We start from the raw sequence: 20,271 nt of genomic DNA on the forward strand, positions 1-20,271 counted from the left end.
GATAAGCATTATACCCTTGATAGCTCAGCTACCTCAGGTGGCATAAAACAAGCAGGATGGCTCATGTGACAGTGTTGGGAATAAAAAGTTTTAATAAAAGGCAAAAATAAAAAAGCTTTTTACAGAGAAAAGCCAAGTCAGGGCAGAGGCTCTTGCTCTTGCTAAAACACTTCACTAAAGCAATTAACTTCTTTTGTTCTCTTCTTTTCTAGGGAATTGCTTAGGTGGGACTTTTTGGCTCCTGTCCAATTAGCTACCCTTAAGTTTGAGGTGAAGTCCCAGAGGTCCTATGAGGTGTCTTTCAACCAAATTGAGGAGAGAAACACCTGGCCTTTTGTCCTTTTTAAGGGAACAAAAGGTAACTTGTCTACTCTGTCAACAGAGGGCACATTCTTACACGTGTCCCACCATGTCTGTGTCCTACCATGGCCATATCCACTAACTTAGTTCAATGTCTATTTTTACTTCAATATTGGATATTTTAAAGGGATAAAGAGAAATGAAAACAAAATCAAGGCCAAAAGAAAAAGACTTCCATGTCCATGCCAGCTGAGGATCCACGTGCTTGGGTGGAGGGAAGAACCTTTTTGGTGGAGTTTCTACCCCATTGTCTCCAAAATCTTGGTCTTTTCCCCAGTTTTTCCACCATCTGGCTGCAGAAGACACCCTTGGGCAATAGGAAATCAAAATCGTGGAATCCCTGAAGTTGGAAAAGACCTTGTCCTGGTTCAGAGCAAATTTGGGAGAGAACCTCCAAAGGGATTCCTCTGGAAAGCAGATTCAATTGGCTCCTCCCCCAGCCAGTTTGGGAAAAGTATCTCCTTGGAGAACAGTGGAAAAACTGTTTTTTAAAGAATAAAACCTAAACAATATTAAACAATAAAACCTCTTGCTGCTCTAAAAGATAGACAAACTCAGGAAGTCCCTCCGTGGGTTGTAGCTCAGCTCACTCAGTCTCTTATCAGTCCCTCCAGTGCTGGAAATGCCACAGTCCAGGCCTGGCCCGCTGGGCCACAGGTGTGAGCTGCCGGTGCTCTTCTGGGTGTTCAGGCCAGAGCAGGTTTAAACAGGTCCAAAGAAAAGGGAAAAACAGCCACAGTCCAGGGAACTTCTCTGCCACAGCTAGCTAAAACTAATTAACAGCAAAGGAGAGCTCTGTACCTCTGTCTGTCCATCTGCAGACAACCCGGCCCAGGAGCAGGAATGTGGAGGAGTGAGTGCAGTTTCTGAAAACAAACTCTGCCCTTCTCTCCCTCCTTTGTTCTTGGAACAAGTCTTAAAGGTGCAAAAATTATAATTCACTATAAACAGAACAGACAACTGGAGATACAAGCATCATATAGTCAACCTAGGACATACCTCCAAGACCATTCAGTATTCCTTGATGCCACCAGAATATAGGATTGAATGCAAAAGATTTTATGGAGTTGGAAGTCATTAAATCTGCTCTCCCCAAGGAATTCTCATTGTTGGTCTGTGCCCCAATGGATGTTCCTGCCACTGGGTTTATCTAGGTGCCCGCAGGGAACGAGGAAGATGTGGAGCCTCCCAGCCAAGTGTCTTCCCAACACAGATAACCAGGCCCATAGATCACCAAGACTGCCCAATGAAGGTCACTCAGGATCATCCATCATGGATCCTCCCATAGGGAATGGAGCTGGGAGGAGCATAAGAAGCTCTTCCCACCCTTGGGGAACTCACAGGGCTTCCCCCCTTAGTGGCGCCTCCGTTGGTGTTTGATCAAGTTTGATCTCTCTGAGAAGCTCTTCCCACACTTCCCACACTCGTAGGGCCTCTCCCCGGTGTGGATGCGCCGGTGCACGGTGAGATTGGAGTTGTGCTTGAAGCCCTTCCCGCAGTCGGGGCAGCGGTAGGGCCTCTCCTCTGTGTGACTCCGCTGATGTACGAGGAGACTGGAGCTGATCTGAAACCTCTTCCCACACTGGGAACACTCGTAGGGCTTCTCCTCGCTGTGGATGCGCTGGTGCTTTCTCAGGTCTGAGTGCCACCCATAGCTCTTCCCACATTCCAAGCAGGTGTAGGGCCGTTCCCCAGTGTGGATCACCTGGTGCCGAATCAGGGCTGAGCTTTCCCTGAAACTCTTCCCACATTCCCCACACTTGTAGGGCTTTTCCCCAGTATGGATCTTTTTGTGTTCCGTAAGCTGGGAGTTGAGGCTGAAGCTCATCCCACACACCCCACACTCGTAGGGCTTTTCTCCAGTGTGGATCCTCTCATGTCTCCTCAGGCCAGAGCTCTGCCTGAAGCTCTTCCCACATTCCCCACACTCATAGGGTTTTTCCCCAGTGTGCATCCTCTGGTGTTGCATCAGGTGGCCCTTCTGGCTGAAGCTCATCCCACATTTCCCACACTCAAAGGGCTTTTCCCCAGTGTGGATTACCGAGTGCTGCATCAGGCTGCTCCTCTGGCTGAAGCTCTTCCCACATTCCCCACACTCAAAGGGCTTTTCCCCAGTGTGCATCCTCTGGTGTTGGATCAGAATGGAGTTCTGGCTGAAGCTCCTCCCACACTCCCCACACTCAAAGGGCCTCTCCCCGGTGTGGAATCTCTGGTGATGTCTCAGGTTGGAGCTCCAGCGGAAACGCTTCCCACATTCCTCACACTCGTAGGGTCTCTCCCCAGTGTGGATCACCTGGTGCTCGATCAGGTTGGAGCTCCGGCTGAAACCCTTCCCACATTCCAAGCACTTGTGGGGCTTCTCCCTGCCACGAGGCTTCTCCACCAGCTCTGAGCTCTGGCTGGATCTCTGCCCGCCTTCCTGGCTCAGGGGGGCTCTTTCCTCCCTGCAGCTCCCTGGGCTGGGTTTGCTGCCACTCCTTGTGCGGGATCTCCAGGGCTTTTCCTCCTCCTCCATTTCCTCCATTTTTATTCCTCCCCGGGAATGAAAAATCCTGGTCTGGGGGAAAAAAAAAAGAACAGAGCATCTTGGACTGGGAGTTCCTCCTGTCCCCACTTCATCTCACCAAGTCATTGGGCATTGTGTGTCTATAAGAACCTCCAAAACACCAAGGTTCAGCATAAAAATCCTCAAAACTTTAAGACACAGATCAAAACCTCCCCAAACATCAAGATTCAGTAAAAAATTCCTCCAAAACATAAAGATTCAGCCCCTAAAAAAAATAAAGCACCAACATTTAACCCAATAAAGCTGAGAAATGCCATGATTCACTCCTGTGAAAATCGTGGAACCCCTCAACAGTCACGTGCTGCATGTGGGGTGGCAATGCTCCTGGGGCTGAGGGGAGGCTATATATACAAGGAGGGATGGAACCTTGTGGTGATCCTTGTTTCTGCTCCTCCTCCTCCTCCTGTGTCCCTATTCTTCCTCACACTCCTCTTCCTATTCCTCCTTCTCCTGCACAATCCCACCCTCTCCTGCCACCTGCATCGTTTGACCATTTTGTTCCTCAAGCCTGCTTCTCCTTCCCTTCTCCTCCTGCCCCCAGGCCCAGCACCCACTGCCGGCTGCCTCTTCCCCCCACACCCACAGCATCCCAGCGCAGGGGCAGGGATGGAGCTGGGGCAGGTCGGGCTGGGGCAGCGCTGGGCTCTCGGCCGCTCCCGCCCGCACTCGGTCCCCACTGCAGCCGCTCCCGCCAGGACAGCGCGGGGGGGCCCGGCCTTGGCGCTGCCCCACTCCCACCTCCCCAAATTCCCCTCGCGGGGCCATGGGGCCGAGGGGGGGCGCAGGTGGGTCCAGGTGGGGAATGCTGAGATAATTTTAAGAGTGGGTCCCCTAGAAGAAGAATTGGAATTTGTGGTAGACACAGGGGCAGAATGAACCTTTCTGTTAAATATTCCAAAAGGTTATAGTGTAAGCAAAGATACCGTAATAGTAACAGGAGCAAAAGGAGAGAGTTCCACAGTACCCATTATTAAAAATGTGGTAATAGAGGGAGGAACTAGATTTTGGATGAGGGATGTTTTCTTGGTCCCAGGGGCAGGTAGCAATTTATTGGGACAAGATTTACAAGTGAAATTAGGAATAGGGGTTGTTCCAGAAGATGGGAAGATGACAGCTAGACTTTTAAAACTAGGCCAGGAGGATGGAAGAAGAATTAACAAGGAAGTTTGGGCTGGGGAGGGAAATAGGGGAAGATTAAATATTGACCCCATAAAGATTACAACTGAGGAAAAAAAATTGTCCCATATGTGTACGGCAGTATCCTGTATCTTTAGAAGGACGGGAATGTTTAAAGCCAGTAATAGAAGGACTAACAAAGGATGGGACATTAGAACCTTGTATGTCTCCCCATAATACCCCAATACTCCCAGTAAAGAAGCCTGACGGGAGCTATAGACTGGTACAAGCCTTAAGGGAGGTTAACAAAGAACTCAGACCCGCTATCCAGTGGTACCAAATCCTTATACTCTTTTCAGTAAAGTTCCTCCCCAGCATCAGTGGTTTAGTGTAGTGGACCTTAAAGATGCCTTTTGGGCTTGCCCATTAGCCCAGGAGAGCAAGTTATCTTTGCTTTTGAATGGAAGGACCCACTAACTGGAGAAAACAGAAATTAAGATGGACAAAACTACCACAGGGGCTTACAGAATCCCCAAACTTATTTGGACAAGCTTTAGAAACAATACTACAAACTTTCCCCACTCCCCCTGAAATACAAATTATCCAATATGTGGATAATCTTTTACTTTCTGGGGAAGCTGAAGCTGAAGTTAGAGAGGCTACTATAAAGCTTTTGAATTTTCTTGGGGAAAAAGGATTAAGGGTATCAAAAGGGAAGCTGCAATTTGTAGAATCAGAGGTAAAATATCTTGGACACTTGCTTAGAAAGGGTAGTTGGAAGCTCAACCCTGACTGAAACACAGGGATTCTATCCCTTCCCCCTCCCTCTTCAAAGGGGGAAATCAGAAAGATACTCAGATTATTGGGATATTATAGATTGTGGATTGAAGGATATACACAGGCAGTAAAATTTTTGAATAAAAAAAAAATTGACAGAGGGAGATGATATAAAATGGACCAAAAAGGATAATGAAAAACTAAGAAAACTGAAGTTAAAACTAGCCCCAATATCAACTTTAAGCTTACCTTCACTAGCAAAACCCTTTCATTTGTATGTAAATGAAGAAAAGGGGGTAGCTCAAAATAGGGTTTTGTTTCAAGAGTGGGGAGGAGTAAAGAGACCCATGGCTTATTTATCAAAGATGTGGGATCCTGTGGGAACTCAAAATGTCTCTCAGACATTTTTAGAGGTTCCAGGCCTTGGTCAGAAGCATTCTAGACCCTGGCAGACAGCTGAAAAACAACTGTGATTTTGAGTTTGAGCCATGGAATGAATTACCAACTTTGGAGGTGGAACAAGCAATCACAAAAGGTTAGATAGTATAGTAAAAGTAGTTACAAAGTAGAGGGAAATATTTTTTAGTATTGTACAGGGGGGTTTTAGCACATGTACAGGGGGGTTTTCACTTTGTACATGGGGGTCAGAAGTTCTAAGATGGAGGAAAGTGGGCTGAACCCATCCTTCTTCCTTCTTCTTCCTTACCTCCATGTTTTTGGTGATGTTGGCACTCACAGATTGGTTTAGAATAGAAAAACACTTGGCAACGTAGGTAGTAGGTATTGGGGAATAATTGTAAACATGTTATACGTAATATATCTTATAAAAGATAGCAGCAACCCTAGGCGGGGAGAGAGACGAAGAAGACAGCAGATAGAGAGGATGTCAGGGTGTGTGTGTGCCTCTACCCAGGCCACTGATCAAATAGCTGCAGTCCAAGAACATAATCTGTTAGATAACTAGCAATAAACTGCCTTGAGACCGAACAGCTAAGCCTGCGGAGTTTTTCTTTGGAAGCACGGGTTGGAGGAGGAATTTCACCACCACATGTGGCCCCAAAACAAGGCTGGGGTTCCCACAGGATCCAGTAAATCAAGGCTGGCCAGTGTGTATTCAAGCTATAGCAGCTACTGCAATCCTGGTAGAGGAAAGTCATAAACTGACTTTTGGAGGTAAATTAATTGTGTGCACACCTCATGCAGTACTAAATTTCTTCCAATTTGCATTGTGATTTTTATCTTGAAATACATATCTTACTGTACTAACTTTGAAAAACTAGATTACAGCTGTGACATAGCAAAACCTGCTATTAATTTGAGTCAATGCAGGCTGTTCAATCAAGTGTTCTCAGTGTGTAAAGTTAAAATAAAGGTAACACCAGCTGCTTGGTAGGTCAATGAGAAACATTTTTCCTTCCAACCAGTCCTTTTTCATGTACCCAAATGTGTTTTGCTTTCTTCGTTTTTTTGTTTTGTTTGTTTGCTGTTTTTTCTGGAAGTGCTAACTACTTGCAGTGTATCTAGAACAGAAATTAAAATTGTGCATACAAAACACTTGTAAAAAACATAGGGCTCATTTTTTCCCACAATGGGAGGTGGCTACATATAGAAAAGGGAAACTACAAAGCTAGATGAAGAAAAAGTTTCAGTATCTTCTAATGTAAACAATTTGTTACTTCCAGCGTCACAGTGGGTGTGTGACACACACATATGAAAAAGATGGTGAGGGAGATCTCTGTTTACTACAGTTTCCTATTTCTTGAATGAGTTAGAGAGCTATGAAGCAATTGTGATTCCTTGTGTGGATTACCCAGGCCTGCAGGGAGGGCTTGGCCATGGTTCCCTCTGTGCTGCAGGCAGCCCTGCAGCGTGGCAGCAGTGGCTTGCCTCTGGTGAGTTTGCAGGCAGGGTGCTCCAGCACTGCAGTGCTCAGGGGCAGTTTCCTACTTTGACATCAAAGCTTAAATTCAAGAGTGCCTCTTCCCATCCAGTTATTGTTTGTACTGTAAGAACCTCTTCAGAGAGTGTCTCCTGGCAGTCAAAAAGAGAGTATTGCAGAGATAAATTCCTTACTTGCTGTCTCCCCCACTGTATCCACATTTTGTCTATTCCCTCTTCAAATTATAGATTTGTAAAACTCATGCTCTGTGTCCTCAGATGCCCTTCCCAAATCAAACCTTGGCTTCTTTGCAAATTATATTGCACTAACAAGCATTGCCTTAAATTTTTTACTGCAGGCAAGATCACTTCAGAAGTAAGTTTTTGTTTACCTTGTTCCTACAACCCTTTCAAGTTTGTGAATGGAAAATTGTGACAGCAAAATAAGTCTTTAGTTTTAGCACTGTCAGCTGTGGGTAGCTGGTAGCCCTTGGTGGAGGGTGCTGTGAATTACACGCCTGCAGAACACACATAACAACAGTAATTAAATTTGTAAGGAAGTTGGAAAAGGAGGGAGAGGTGATTGGCAGACTCACCTCTCCAGGATGTAGGACTAATGTTAGAAAGTGGACTGATATTGGAATGTGGATGTTGAAATGTGAAGAGAGAAAAAGAGGGCGAAAGAGAGAGAAAGGGAGAAGAGAGAAGAAGAGAGAAAAAGAGAAAGAAAGAGAAAGGGAAAGAGAGAGAAAGAGAAAGAGGGAGAGCGAAATATGCCCCAAAGTCCCCATACTGCAGCTATTTGTAAGTTCTCCCCCATTCCTGCTAGACAGAGCGACAACAAGGGGAGGGGAGTGAGGAAGTACAGTCAAAGGCAAAGCTGTGAAAAAGAGGGAGAGCTGGACCACCAATAGAGATAAGATCAAAGCAGAGATAGCTGACTCTCACAATGTGCTTTATTTTTTTAAACAAGACTTCTTTTTTTTCCTTCTGATTTTTGTTGTTAAGGAAAGGAGGCTTTTGTTTTGAAGAATGGGGCTGTAAGACTAAAACAGTTGGATGTTGCCTAAAAAGCAAAAAACCAAGAGATGTGATACATCTTGTGTTAAATTTGGGCTAGTCTTTTTTTATTTAACTAATTATAGCTCACAAGAAGAAGAATTGGCCTCTGCAGCAATTAGCACAGCTGGATACAAGAAGAAGAAGCAGCTATAGAAAAAGTTTTTAGTTAAACCCAGAAAGTTTTGAAGAAAACTAATGGTGAAAGTTAATGCAGTATTGTTTTTCTTTTAACACTGTGTTATTAAGAAGTCCTTTCCAGGTACTACTAAAGCAGCAATCCCAACCATGGAAAAGAGGGTGAATTCATGCCAGCAAAATAAAAGAATTTGTGAAGAAACGTGAGGAATGGACTATCACATCTAAACCGGGTGATACCAAATTAACTTTCAACCAGGACTGGGTGGTAATGGTTTGGGAAGACCCAAATGATCCAAGGCAGGTACAAAGAATAACACCTAACTGAGAAATAAGGCAAAGCTTGCATCACTGGTTCTAAGCCCTGCCTGAATAAGCCCTGAGACGCCTCCGACACCTCCTTGGCAGAGGAACACTGCCACTTCAAACAGGAGGATCGGGAGTGTTTGAGTCAAGAGTTCTTATAGTCTGGCCTTAGCCTGTGGCTTGTACAGGCAAGAAGGGAAATTGCCATTAATACTATGCTGTATACTTTATTTGATTCATCCCCATATTGGACATGGCAGCTGGGTTATAAGTGAATGTTTAAATTATGAGAATAATTGGCATTGTAGCTCACAAAATCTATGTTCTCGTGGCAAGAAGTATTGAGTACTGAATCAATCCCCTATACAGAAAGACCTCAAAAACTGAAGTAATAAATTGCTTTTGTAGATGGGGATTATCAATGCCTGTGGACTGAGAGATACCTGAGGAATGGTGGAAAACCACAGATAAAAGGTGTCAAAAACAATTTGCCTGGAAATGAGTAAAAAAGGAGTGACAAGGGAAACAGAGGGCAAGCCTGGATTGAGCACTGTACTCACCAGCGAGAAGATCACACGTACCTGCTGTGGGCAGCAGCCCCACAGGCAGGGGAGGTGGGGGTATAAGCCAAGCCAGACCTCTGTCATTCCTGTTTCTGTCTCTCATTTGTTGTCTTTTCCCTTCTGAGATAGCAGCAAGATCGTGTCACAAATGCTACAGAAAGTATCACATGGAAAGAAACCAAAGTTCCTTTTTGGTACACACACCCATGTCAACAGCCACTGTTATAACCCATCCAAATTAAGTACCTGCAGGAAAAAGGGGGAAAATTATCACATACAAAGAACTTAGGAAAAAGTAGTAATACTTGGGGCATGGAATGTCCAAAAGGAGAGAGATGGATTTGTTTTACATTTGATCTTAGAAATATAGTCCAAGATTCGGTAAAGAGACAGTTAGTAAAAAAAAAAGGTAAAACAAGCACAGCAGTCTAGCTCTGTGTTAACCCCAAATTATATCCTGAGTCATATTAAATGACTCCAAGCAGTTATAGAGAAGATAATAAACAAAGCTGCTCAGGCATTGGAATTAATATGGAGTCTGCAAAGCCAAACATCACCTGCAGTGCATTAAAATAGGTTGGCTTTACGCTATTTATTGGCTAAAGAATGGGGTGTACAGATTGTTGAAAATAGATGGCAATGAGGATGTCATCCTGGAAAAAACAAAGGATATCAGAAAAAAATTATGACCCAGGTATCAGTCCAAAAATGGGAAAATAACGTTAAAAACTAGCAGGTGGGGTAATGTATTGAGAATGGGATGGTGGAAGAAATTAGGATTCTTCCTTTTATGTGTTACAAGTGTTTTGATATTACTTCTTTGTTTAATCCCATGTTTTATTTGATTACCAACAGAGTCCAAAGAATGCAAGAGGACAGGAAATATTCTTTATAAATCATTTGGCTTGAGCAGTAAGAGGTGGGATTGTGAAAAATGCATATTTATGATTGGCTTTTCGCAAATGTTACAATGAATATTATATGTGTAATGTTAGAAAGTTATGCTGTATTAATTCCCTTACATACTGTGTTAAGTGTAGTTTTAGGTTACAACATAATGTTAAAATAGAGATTATGTATGTGGGGGGAGTTTTCTTTTTAGGAATGAGATGCTCCCTTCGAAGAACACCTAAACCTTCCAAAGGAGAGGAATTTATGGCTTCTTATCAGGAGAAGCTAATTTCTTCAGGCCTTGCTCAGACTTGAAGATGCCAGGGGATTAAAGGGAACAGTTGACATACAACAGAGTTTCTTGTTTAGAACAGAATGTATGCATAACGATGAAGGATGTATGAATATGCAACAAGTGTCTTGGTTTAAGGGTGATTCCTTTGTTCACAAGTCATGGTTTTCTTGACTTAGGGTCCGAGAGCATCTGGACCTCCGTAATTCTTTGCTCTTTTTGTCTTGTAATTGTCCTAACTCTAATTGTATTATTATTTTTATAACCATTTTATTATTATTAAACTTTTAAAATTTTAAAAACCAAGTGATTAGAGTTTTTCAAAATTTTCAAAACTAGATGAGATTTAAAGGTGACCCTTTAACTCATAAACAATAAATAGATGATTTGAAGGAAAAAAAAAAAGCAGCAGGTTGTGGGGGGGTGCACAACTGAGGCTGCTGAAGGCTGCTGTGGAAGAGAAGCTGCATTCCAGGCACCCAGGAGGAGCTTCAGAAATGCAAATTAACACTGCTGGGGCAAACTGGGGACAATGTACCTGGCTCTTCTTGCCTGGGGCAGGAATTGGCTGATTCCCTCTGCCCCTCACCCCAAGCTCTGCCTGCTTGCACAGATGGAATCTGCACAGCTGAAGGCAGAGCCCATGCTGAGGATCTCTGACTCTGCAACAGAAATGGCTGAAGCTGCAAAGGGAAACAGCAAATGGAGAATGTTGGGAAAACTTCACTAAAATAAGGGGGGATCATCCCTCTGCCCACTCCAACATCTGCTGTCACTGTCTGTGCTGTACAGGGTGTATCAGAGCACTGGGGGTTTTGCTAGAACAAGTTCAGGGAAATCAGCTGGAATTCAAGTATATGATGAAGGACTAAGAAAAAAAATGGTCAATTGATGCAGCCCCAGCTTGAGGGAGCGCCCAAACATGGGGAAAAGATGAACGGCCACCAGAACAAATCCTACAACACCATGGACCAGCCCCTGGGAACCAAAATGATTTTGTGAAAAATGCATGTTATATGGCTCTGTGCAGATAGTTACTACATGTATTATGTTATAATGATAACTTGTGCTGTATGAACATCTTAATAGTATGGTAAACGTAGCTTTGTAGATAAAATGAAGATTTAGTAGTTAAAGGAGAAAATATGCATGGTGGGGGGGGGTTAAGGAATGAGAACACCTAAATTCGCTCAAGGAACACCTAAATTCTCCAGACAAGAGGAATTTATGGTTTTCTTACTAGAAGAAGTTAATTTCTTCAGGCCATGCTCAGACTGGAGGATGCTGTGGGGATTAAAAAAAACAGCTGACATACAACAGACAGAGTTACTTGTTTTAAATAAAATGTATGCATAACCATGAAGGATATATGAATATGCAACAGTGTATTTTTTTAGGGGTGATTCCTTTATTCACAAGGTATGGTTGTTGTGGCTTAAGTGCCCAAGAGAGCATCCGGACATCTGCAAGTCTTTGCTTTTTAATGTCTTGCAATTGTCCTAACTCTAAATTTTTATTAGTCTAATTGTATTCCTACTTTTATAACCATTTTACTAGTATTAAACTTCTAACATTTTAAAAACCAAGTGATTGGCGTTTCTCACAAATTCATATCAGGAGACAGAGAACCCATTTTTCATTTGAATGGCATAATTTGATTACAAGCTGTCCTCGGAATAAGAACCAACCAGACAGCTCCAGCTCCTGACCTTCCTGCCGACCAAGCCACTGAAATGAGGAACACAACATTTCAGCAGGAGATGGGATCAGATTATCTGTGAACAGAAAAAGGAGGAGTTTGTGGAAAACTAAATGGCTCAAACTGCTGTTGGCAAAGAGATGACGAGAAAACTGCTAAAAAAGATAAAAAGGAAATAGGAGAGCAGTTTATGTATTGGTCCAAACATGGAAAGGATGGGAATGGGACACGCTTTCCTGGCTCCCCAGCACACCAGGGTTTAAAAGAATGCTGCTTCTCCTCTTCTGTGCTGCAGCAACTCTCATCTTTTTACCATGCTCCACACCTTGGCAGTGCAGCTCATCCAGCAGCTGAGCCAGGGCATGCAGGTGGCAGCCAGGCCTCCTGATCCACAAACGCTACAAAAGGACAGGGAATGAGGGCACCGAGAATAATCCCAAAACCAAAGAGGGCCTGGGAAGGACAAAACAGAGTCAAGGAGTGAATCTGCCTGGAGATAGGGCCGGGCACTTGTAGATAAGGGGAGAAACCATCAGTTCCAATAAATGTTACAAATTGACCCAGAGAGCTGCTCAAAGTCCCGCTACATTCCCGAACTTCGAGGAGAAGAACAAAGACTTAACAGAGCCATGAATATCGGCTGTTCTACAAAAGGAGGGTGCACATTAACGAGGACAGGCAGCAGGCGCATCGGGAAGTCGGAACCTTCCAAGGAACTCAGCCGGTGGGCAAAGGCAGAGGGAGATCGGCCGGGAAAATGAGGATAAAAAGGAGGCTGCGGACTACAGCCACGGCAGAGAGCGCACGGCAAATGCCCCACGGCCTCTGCCCCTGCTCGGCAATAAAGTCACTTTGACAGGACTCCTCGCTCTCCGCCGGGCACACGAACCTCCGGCGACGGGAATTTCCCCGCCCGCTCCCGGCCGCGGGGCAGCCCCTCTGTCCTACCCACAGCAGCCGGGCCGAGCCAGCGCTGCTCCGGCAGCGGCTCCTGCCCGGCCCCGGCGGGAAGGAGACCGCGGGCAGCCGCTCCCGCAGCGCCCTCGGCCCGGGGCCGGCACGGGCCGGACACGGCACCGGCGAGCCGCCGGAGCCCCCTGCCGCCCCCTCCGCCCGCAGCCGGCCCCGAGCCCCCGCAGAGCCCAGCGCGGCTCCCACCTGCGCCGGGGCCGCCTCCGAGCTCCGCCGCCGCCGCCTCACCGCGCTCCGGCCGCTGCCGCCGCTGCCGGGCCCGCACAGCCGCTCGGCCAATGGCGGCGCTGCGCGGCCACGGCCGCCCTCAGCCCGCCGCCGGGGCCGCGCCGCGCCCCGCTCCCACCAATCAGCGCGCCGCAACCGCGACTGACGGCACCGGCGGCCAATGGCAGAGAGCTCGGGGCGGGCTCTGCGCACGGCCCCGCCTCGCCCCGCGCTCTCGGCGCCCCCGGGCTGCGTGAGGGGAAAGCCGGAGATGAGGAACAGCCCCGGCACGGGCCCGGCCCGAGCCGGGATTGAGCTGCCCACACAAACAAACTTCTCCGCGCCTCCCGCCACGGCTTTCCCGGCCCTGCGCCTCCCGTGCCTCCGCCTCTGCGGGAAGCCCAGGAGCCTCACTTCTCCTGCCCCTCGTTAGCGCATCAGAGCTTCGCTTTGATTTCCCCCGAAAAGGGAAACCTGCCCCAAGCCCTGTGGGTGGGTGGGGCAGGGGAGAGATTTCTGGCAGAAAACTCCAAAGACGCGGAGCAGGAGCAGGAGAAGTCAGTGCAGAGCCTTAAATGCAGCTTTCCCCACGCCTCCCTGCTCCCAGCTGCACCTCCTCCCCCGGCAGGGCAGGAGACAGGGAATGGGGCCATGCTCAGCTCATCCCCCGGGGCTTCTCCCTCTGCTCAGGGACAGGAGTCGTTCCCTGCTGCAGCCTGCGCTCTCTCCCGGCCGAGACTTCTCCAGGAACTTCTCGGAGCGGAGTCCATCCCCTGGGCACAGCCCCCTCCGAGTGCTGCAGCGTGGGTCACTGTGCCACGGGCTCAGTCCTGCCAGGACAGGCTGCTCCAGCGGGGCCCCTCTGCCCGCGGGCTCACAGCCTCCTCTCAGGCATCGCCGAGCTCCAGCCCGGCTCCTCCAGGGGCTGCAGGGGATCTCTGCATCCCCATGGACCTGCAGGGGATCTCTGCATCCCCATGGACCTGCAGGGGGATCTCTGCATCCCCATGGACCTGCAGGGGATCTCTGCATCCCCATGGACCTGCAGGGGGATCTCTGCATCCTCATGAATCTGCAGGGGATCTCTGCATCCCCATGGACCTGCAGGGGGATCTCTGCATCCCCATGGATCTGCAGGGGGATCTCTGCATCCCCATGGATCTGCAGGCGATCTCTGCATCCCCATGGACCTGCAGGGGGATCTCTGCAGCCCCATTGTAATATATGTTATGGCACAATTCGTGATTTTGTAAAATATACATCAAGTCAGTTGTGCTTGTAGAAAAAGATTCTTAAAGTTTTAAATGACCAGTGGCTGCAGCCGGGGCTGGAGAAACCACAGTTGGCAGAGAAAGAAAGACCTAATTTACAAATGAAAAACGGTGTCTCTGTGCAGAGATGGGCCTTTCCGGGAACAATCCAGGAGACACCCAACGTTTAACCCCTGGTCTGCCGGGGAGCCAGGAAACCAGGCACACGGGCATCCCGCCCTTGCAGCTGCTGAGGAGGCTGCTGGGCTGTGCTTCAGCAGAGGAGATGGAATGTGGCTTACCACTCTGCCCTTCTCTAAAAACGGAAAATGGGTCAGGAGGTTTGGGCTCTGAGCTCACAGCAGCCTGGCCCAGGCACAGGCCGTGGTGGGACAGGGGCACAGGAGCCTTCTGTGACTGACCGTGGCTCTCTGGTTTCTCTCTGCAGACTGCCAGCTCCTCATGCCATGGAAACGGCCCCACTCGGCTGCCAGTCTGGGAGGGCTGGAGGGCTGTGGGTACTCATTTGCTGTCAAAAATAAATTGTGGGTTTTTTGTCATTGTAATCATCAGAACATTTCTTTCATCCTTTTCCAAGTTTTTGGCCCCTCCAGGGTAATATTTTTGTGTCCTTCCTCAGACAGTTGATGGCATTTGGATGGTGGGGGTAAGCAATGTGAAAAGTTCAACAACAGCTCCAGTTGCCAGCTGCAGCAGCCCCTTCAGGAGCCCTGAGCTACCAGCGAGGTCCACGTGTGCCTTGCAAAAGGGAGTGGTTTGCAGCGATGGGGTTGTTGCCCTGCTGCAAAAGCTGGGAGAAGATCAGAAGTGGCAAAATGCCATTTTGGCTCAACCCCCACCCAGGTTCTTTATCTTTTCCCTCTGCTCGGTGATAGGCAGACAGGGCTGGATCCAGCGAGGTTCAAGTTCTGGGTGCTCCCTGGCATCAAAAGGATCAACTAAACTCTTGTATGCAGTGACTGCAATAGGGCTACTGAAGGAAAAAAGGGAATGTCATGAGATGGGGAATCCTTCTTGTCTCCTTTGTCTCCCCAGGAGCCCCTTGGGAAGGGAAATGCCCACACGGGTTTATCTGACTCCTTCCTAGTGTGGGCCAGGGCCAAAACTGAAGATGATAAAAAAAGTTGCGGACTTCCCATACTTTAGGAATCCATTAAGCACAGGGAAACGGCAAGGATTCATTTGTCACGTATGCATGGGAAAGGCAGAAAGGTCAGAACAAGGAAGACTTATTTTACTTCTTCATTTTGGAGATCCCTCCCCAAAATGGACCCCTGACTCATTTCAGGGAACAGAACCACACATGCTTAATTGCCTTTTTGCCAATTATCATATGAAGCGGAGCAGAGGAAGTGACAGGGATATGAATATGCATTCATATTTTGTGTATTCAGGACTTCTTTAAATAAAAAAGCTTTGTAATACCTGTGATTTTTGCAGTGTGCATTAGGGAATTATCCCACCTACTGCCCAGCTGTCTCAATAAACATACACTTTTGAACTTTAAAATCTTAGGGAGTTTTTGTCTGTCTCAGTTGGATATCGATATTAGATCGAGATTCATATTTTAGTAAATCATTGTCTTAAAGAAGTCCTAGTATGTGTATTAACATGTCTTTTCTTAATATTCTAGTAATTATTTCTGCATTGCTTCAAGATAAACTGGTATGATTCAAAGAATATCCACTGAGGTACACAAAGAGCTTGGATTTTTCATAAACAAATTGCAGTTGTAAAGTTTTTTCACTGAATTCTGCCACTTATCATCATTTTAAAAGTCAGCTATTAAAGTCAATAAAAAATTTCTAACTTCTAACAAAGGGAAAAAAGTATATGGTTTGCACTAGATAAAATATAAATATAGAAAATGTCTCCCAACCGAGTTCCTTGTCCTTATCAAAACATCTCCCAATCAAGTTCTTTGTCCTGAACCTGGCTAGTAAAGAAAAATATTATCAGTAAACGTGGATGAAACTTTGCATAAGTTAATAGTATTCAAAATCCATGTGCTGTTCCTATTATTATTTCTTAGACAAAGAAAAAAGGGGACAGAGGTTGGATTGAGGGTACACCCTCCTCCCCTCTGAGTCTGTTCTCATGTTTTACAATAAATCCTACAACAGTACAATACAGCTGCCTAAAATATGGACACTGGAAACCACAGACAGCATTACAAATGATCACCTGCCTCATGGACAGTTCATGGAAGGACTTGATTTATTTACAAATTATTTCTCATGTTTGCAAACAGTTTTTCTGTTTACAGACTCTTTTCTGGAAGTTCAGTTATTCTCCAAGGATCAAGTGCTGAAAGGTTGTTTTTTAAAATTGGGTTATTCTCTAAGGTTTAAATGGGCTCAGGGTTAAATAGCTTTCTGCTTTTAGAGATAAGTTCAATTTGTAACCAAGAAGCATTATGCCTGTGGCCTGAGTTCTCCCCTAACAGTTCCTGGAGGTGAATGCTGCAGCTCCAGTGTAAATTAGATGCACACTGTCCTCTGTCCCCATGTTTGCAAAGGGCCCTTGCAGATGGGTGACAGAGAACAATACACAGAATTTTATACAGAAAAGAAGGGTGAGGTGTTACCATGATTGACAGGGGTCTTGACCAATCAAATATCTCCCAAAACTGCAGGCACCTCACGGGCCAGAACCTGAAGGGGCGTGGAGCTCAAACCAATGAGAGCTTCCAGGCCTGGTCTTTCAAATGCCCTGTGTAAGGGGGGGCTTGGGAAATAAAATCTCTCTGTTGCCCCATGAACTCGGGAGGAGCAGTCTTTGTCTCCTGTGCCCTCGCTGCCCCACGAGACCAAAGAGATGTTCACCAGGGCCCTCCCTGTTTGTGGCCGTCCATTGCCCAGCTGAGCAGGCAGCCAGTTGTGTTTGCAGTGAGCTGCCACAGGAAGACACACAGCAGCTGGAGATTTGAACAGCAGGGCTTGGCCAATTCTTCTTCTTTCAGAGTGCAAGAAAGACACAAAAGCACAAGGAAACATGACAGTGTTTCGGTGGAGTCTCTTTGTCCTGTGAAGTTCAGTAGCTGTTGGTGTTTCTGTGCTGCTGCTAATCCCCTCCATGAAAAAATCATTCTGGGAAGGAGCAACAACATCTGACACGCACCAAATGTTGCCCCCAGTTGCTCCAGGTGCTGCTACCAACAGCCCCTGTAGGACAGAGCAGAGCCCCCAGTGCACACCAGCTTTGGCTGCCCTCTGGCAGAGAAGCCCTTTTGGGGCACAGGTTTCTGGGCAGGAGACGGGCACCAGTGCTGCCAGGGCTCGGGGGAACTCTGCTTGGGCAGGGACTGTGCCTCACCTGCTGCTGTCAGCGCTGCCCGGGCCCCAGGGCTCAGAGCAGCATTCCTGCCCTGGCCCACACGTTCCTGGTCTGTGTCCCATGGCCGTGCTCAGGATGTCCACCATGTGGGACGTGTCCCGAGGAGGCCGTGCCAGCTTCTGTGGAGGCCCCGTGCCCTTCCCGCCGCGGCTGCGTCGGCAGCTGCGGGGGCTCCTGCTGCTCTGAGCCCGCAGAGCAGGGCAGCGTTTGCTGATGGGCTGAGCCCTTCCTAAAGATCCTGTTGGGCTGTCTGACACACCTGGGGCAAGGCATTCCTTCCACCCTGGGCCACTCTGGGGGGCTGGGGGTGGCCCCAGGGCAGGTGGCAGTGCGTGCAAGGGCCCTTGGTGACACGGTGCAGCATGGTCACCGTGGAATGGAACGGGACAGGGGATCCAAGGGCCCTTGGTGACAGGGTGCAGCATGGTCACCGTGGAATGGAACGGGACAGGGGATCCAAGGGCCCTTGGTGACATGGTGCAGCATGGTCACCATGGAATGGAACGGGGCAGGGATTCCAAGGGCCCTTGGTGACACGCTCTGGCAGAGGTGTTGGCAGTTACAAGTTACAGTTACACTCCACAGTGCTCTGTGCACACGACGAGAGAGGACGCGAGAGAGCGGTGCTGTGAGGAGCCCTCACACAGCCACTCGTTCCTTGCTGACCCAGAGCTTTCCAGAGGTATTACTCCTGCAGGTGAGCTCGTGGCCAGACCAGAGCACTTGGTGACCCCTGGCCTTCCCGAGGCAAATCTTCTGCAGCTGCCCTCGAGGGCAGACCGTGGCATTTGCACCATCCTTGACAGGAGTCTCCTGTCCTTGTGGCTGGAGCCCCAAGAGCAGAGTGCAGGACTTGCTGTCCTGTAGCCTTGCCAAGACTTCACTCTTGCAGGTGCCCTCAAGGCACGACTGCAGCACTTGCTGACTTGGACCTTTTCCTTTTCACCTTCTGCAAGCAGCCATGAATCCAGGCAGCGACGTAGAGCTCAGACCTGCGAGCGTGCCCAAGCTGGCCTGGGGGAAGGAGGAGAAAGAAGTTCCTGGAGCTGCCCGAGCACAGCAGCCTGAAGAGGTGGAGCAGTTCCAGCCACGGCAGAAGGGTGAGTGGCAGAGCTGGGCCACAGGGCTGGTGCCTGCAGCCAGCTTGGCCCCATGCCATGCCATGCCATGCCATGCCATGCCATGCCATGCCATGCCATGCCATGCCATGCCATCCCCTGGGGCCATGCCCATGGACAGGATGGAATAGGGGCCGGGCAGACACCCCACAGCCGTGCTCCATGCCCTGGGCCGTCACGGGGCTGTCCCTGCCTGGGCAGCGCAGGGCTGGGCTGTGTTCTCCGGCTTCTCCCGCAGCCCCTCAGCTCGGGCTGCGCTCGCTCTTTGCCAGGTGCAGCCGTGCAGCGCACACGAGAGCAGGAACGCACCCGTGGCCGCTTCCGCAGAACAGTGCAGGTACCTGCAGCCATCCCCACCTGGGCTGGGCCTGCTGGCACTGCTCAGCCCAGCAGCACGCCTGCAGCACTCCATGGCTTCTTGCCCTTCTCCTACAGCTCATTTGCAAATTCATCAAGAGAATTCGGCAGGAAGAGACCAGCGCCATGGGCCCTGGGCTCAGAACATACTCAGAGCTCCTCGGACATGAGACCAGTGCCGCCCTGCTGGATTTGCTTGTGCAGAGGGGTGTTTCCAGAGCAGAGCAAGTAGGCAGCTGTGGCCAGGCTTCAATTCCCCCATGAGTCACACGGCTTCCCAAGCCAGAGTGCTGGGCCCTGTGAGCCTTTGAGGCCATCACATTGTGGTGGGAAGGGAAGCACTTCTCTGGGGACACTGGGAACACTGCTCCCTCTGGCAGCTTCCCAAGTCTCCCTGTGCCTTCTCCAGGTGCCTGCTATGGTGAGGTACATCCACCAGTGGCTCATGGCCAATGATTCTGCAGAGCACAGGCTGGACAACGCCCTGCTGTATCTCACAGAAGCGCAGCCAAATGACGCAGTAATGACACTCCTGCGTGTGGCCCCATCCTGTGACAGGTACGGGGCCCACCTGCCCAGAGGGCTCAGGGCTCACCCTAACCCATCACCCTGCACAGCCTGTCCCAGGTGTCTGACCCACAGAGAGTCCCAGGGCCCTCTGGCTGCTCCCTCTCCCAGCCCTGGCACGTCAGCCCCCGAGCCTGCTGCCATGCTCCCTCGCTGCCCCACAGGGGCCTGTCCCCACAGGGCTGGGCTGCCTGGCTGCTGCTGGAGAGGGGCAGTGAGCAAAGGCAGAGCCATCGGTCAACCCGGGCCCCTAGAGATGCCCAGGCCACGCTGCTGTGTCTGAGATCCCCTGAGACAGAGCTCTAACCCCACAGAGCTGCCATGGCCATGTGGAAGACCATCATGTGCACGCCCTGGACTGCAGAGCTGGCACAGCAGATACTCCTGGATGTGCTGGGGAGCTGGCCAGAGCACAGCACGTGCACCTCCGATGGGGACAAAACGGGTGTCTTTGTCCTGGCTGTGAGTTTCTGCCAGTGGCCTTTGCTGGCCCCAAGGCCACCTGTCCAGCAGCTCTCCATCCTCCTTCCCCCACTGCATCTCCCTGCCTCAGGGCCTGAAAGCTGGCCTAGGGACAGCTGCAGGGCCACCAGGCCCGCTGCTCCCCCTGTGTCTCTCTGGGCCTCTCCCTGCCACGCTCGGGCCCTGTCACACGAACACCTCGGCACTGAGCGCTGTCTTGGGGGGCTTTGTCCTTTGCAGGCAACTGTGGTAATATGGAAGATCCTCCAGGAGCGCTGTGTCCCAGATATAGTGGATGAGCATTTCCCGCAGTTATTTGTGCATCTGCTCTTCCAA

General features: G+C 49.0%; 2 protein-coding genes across 2 annotated transcripts in view; one reads left to right on the forward strand and one right to left on the reverse strand.

Annotated features, from left to right (window-relative positions):
• The window catches only part of LOC110484126 (uncharacterized), a 187,648-nt gene that overhangs the window by 129,789 nt on the left and 37,588 nt on the right, over window positions 1-20,271 (forward strand).
• On the reverse strand, window positions 75-9,003 carry LOC144248168 (uncharacterized). The gene is made up of 2 exons (XM_077789914.1): window positions 8,782-9,003; window positions 75-2,917 (listed from the first exon to the last, which is right to left on the reverse strand). The coding sequence occupies exons 1-2, from the start codon at window positions 8,845-8,847 to the stop codon at window positions 1,715-1,717; spliced, it is 1,269 nt and encodes a 422-aa protein (XP_077646040.1). The 5' UTR covers window positions 8,848-9,003; the 3' UTR covers window positions 75-1,714.

The sequence above is a fragment of the Lonchura striata genome, chromosome 39 (genome assembly GCF_046129695.1).
Source record: "Lonchura striata isolate bLonStr1 chromosome 39, bLonStr1.mat, whole genome shotgun sequence".
Classification (NCBI taxonomy): Eukaryota; Metazoa; Chordata; class Aves; order Passeriformes; family Estrildidae; genus Lonchura; species Lonchura striata.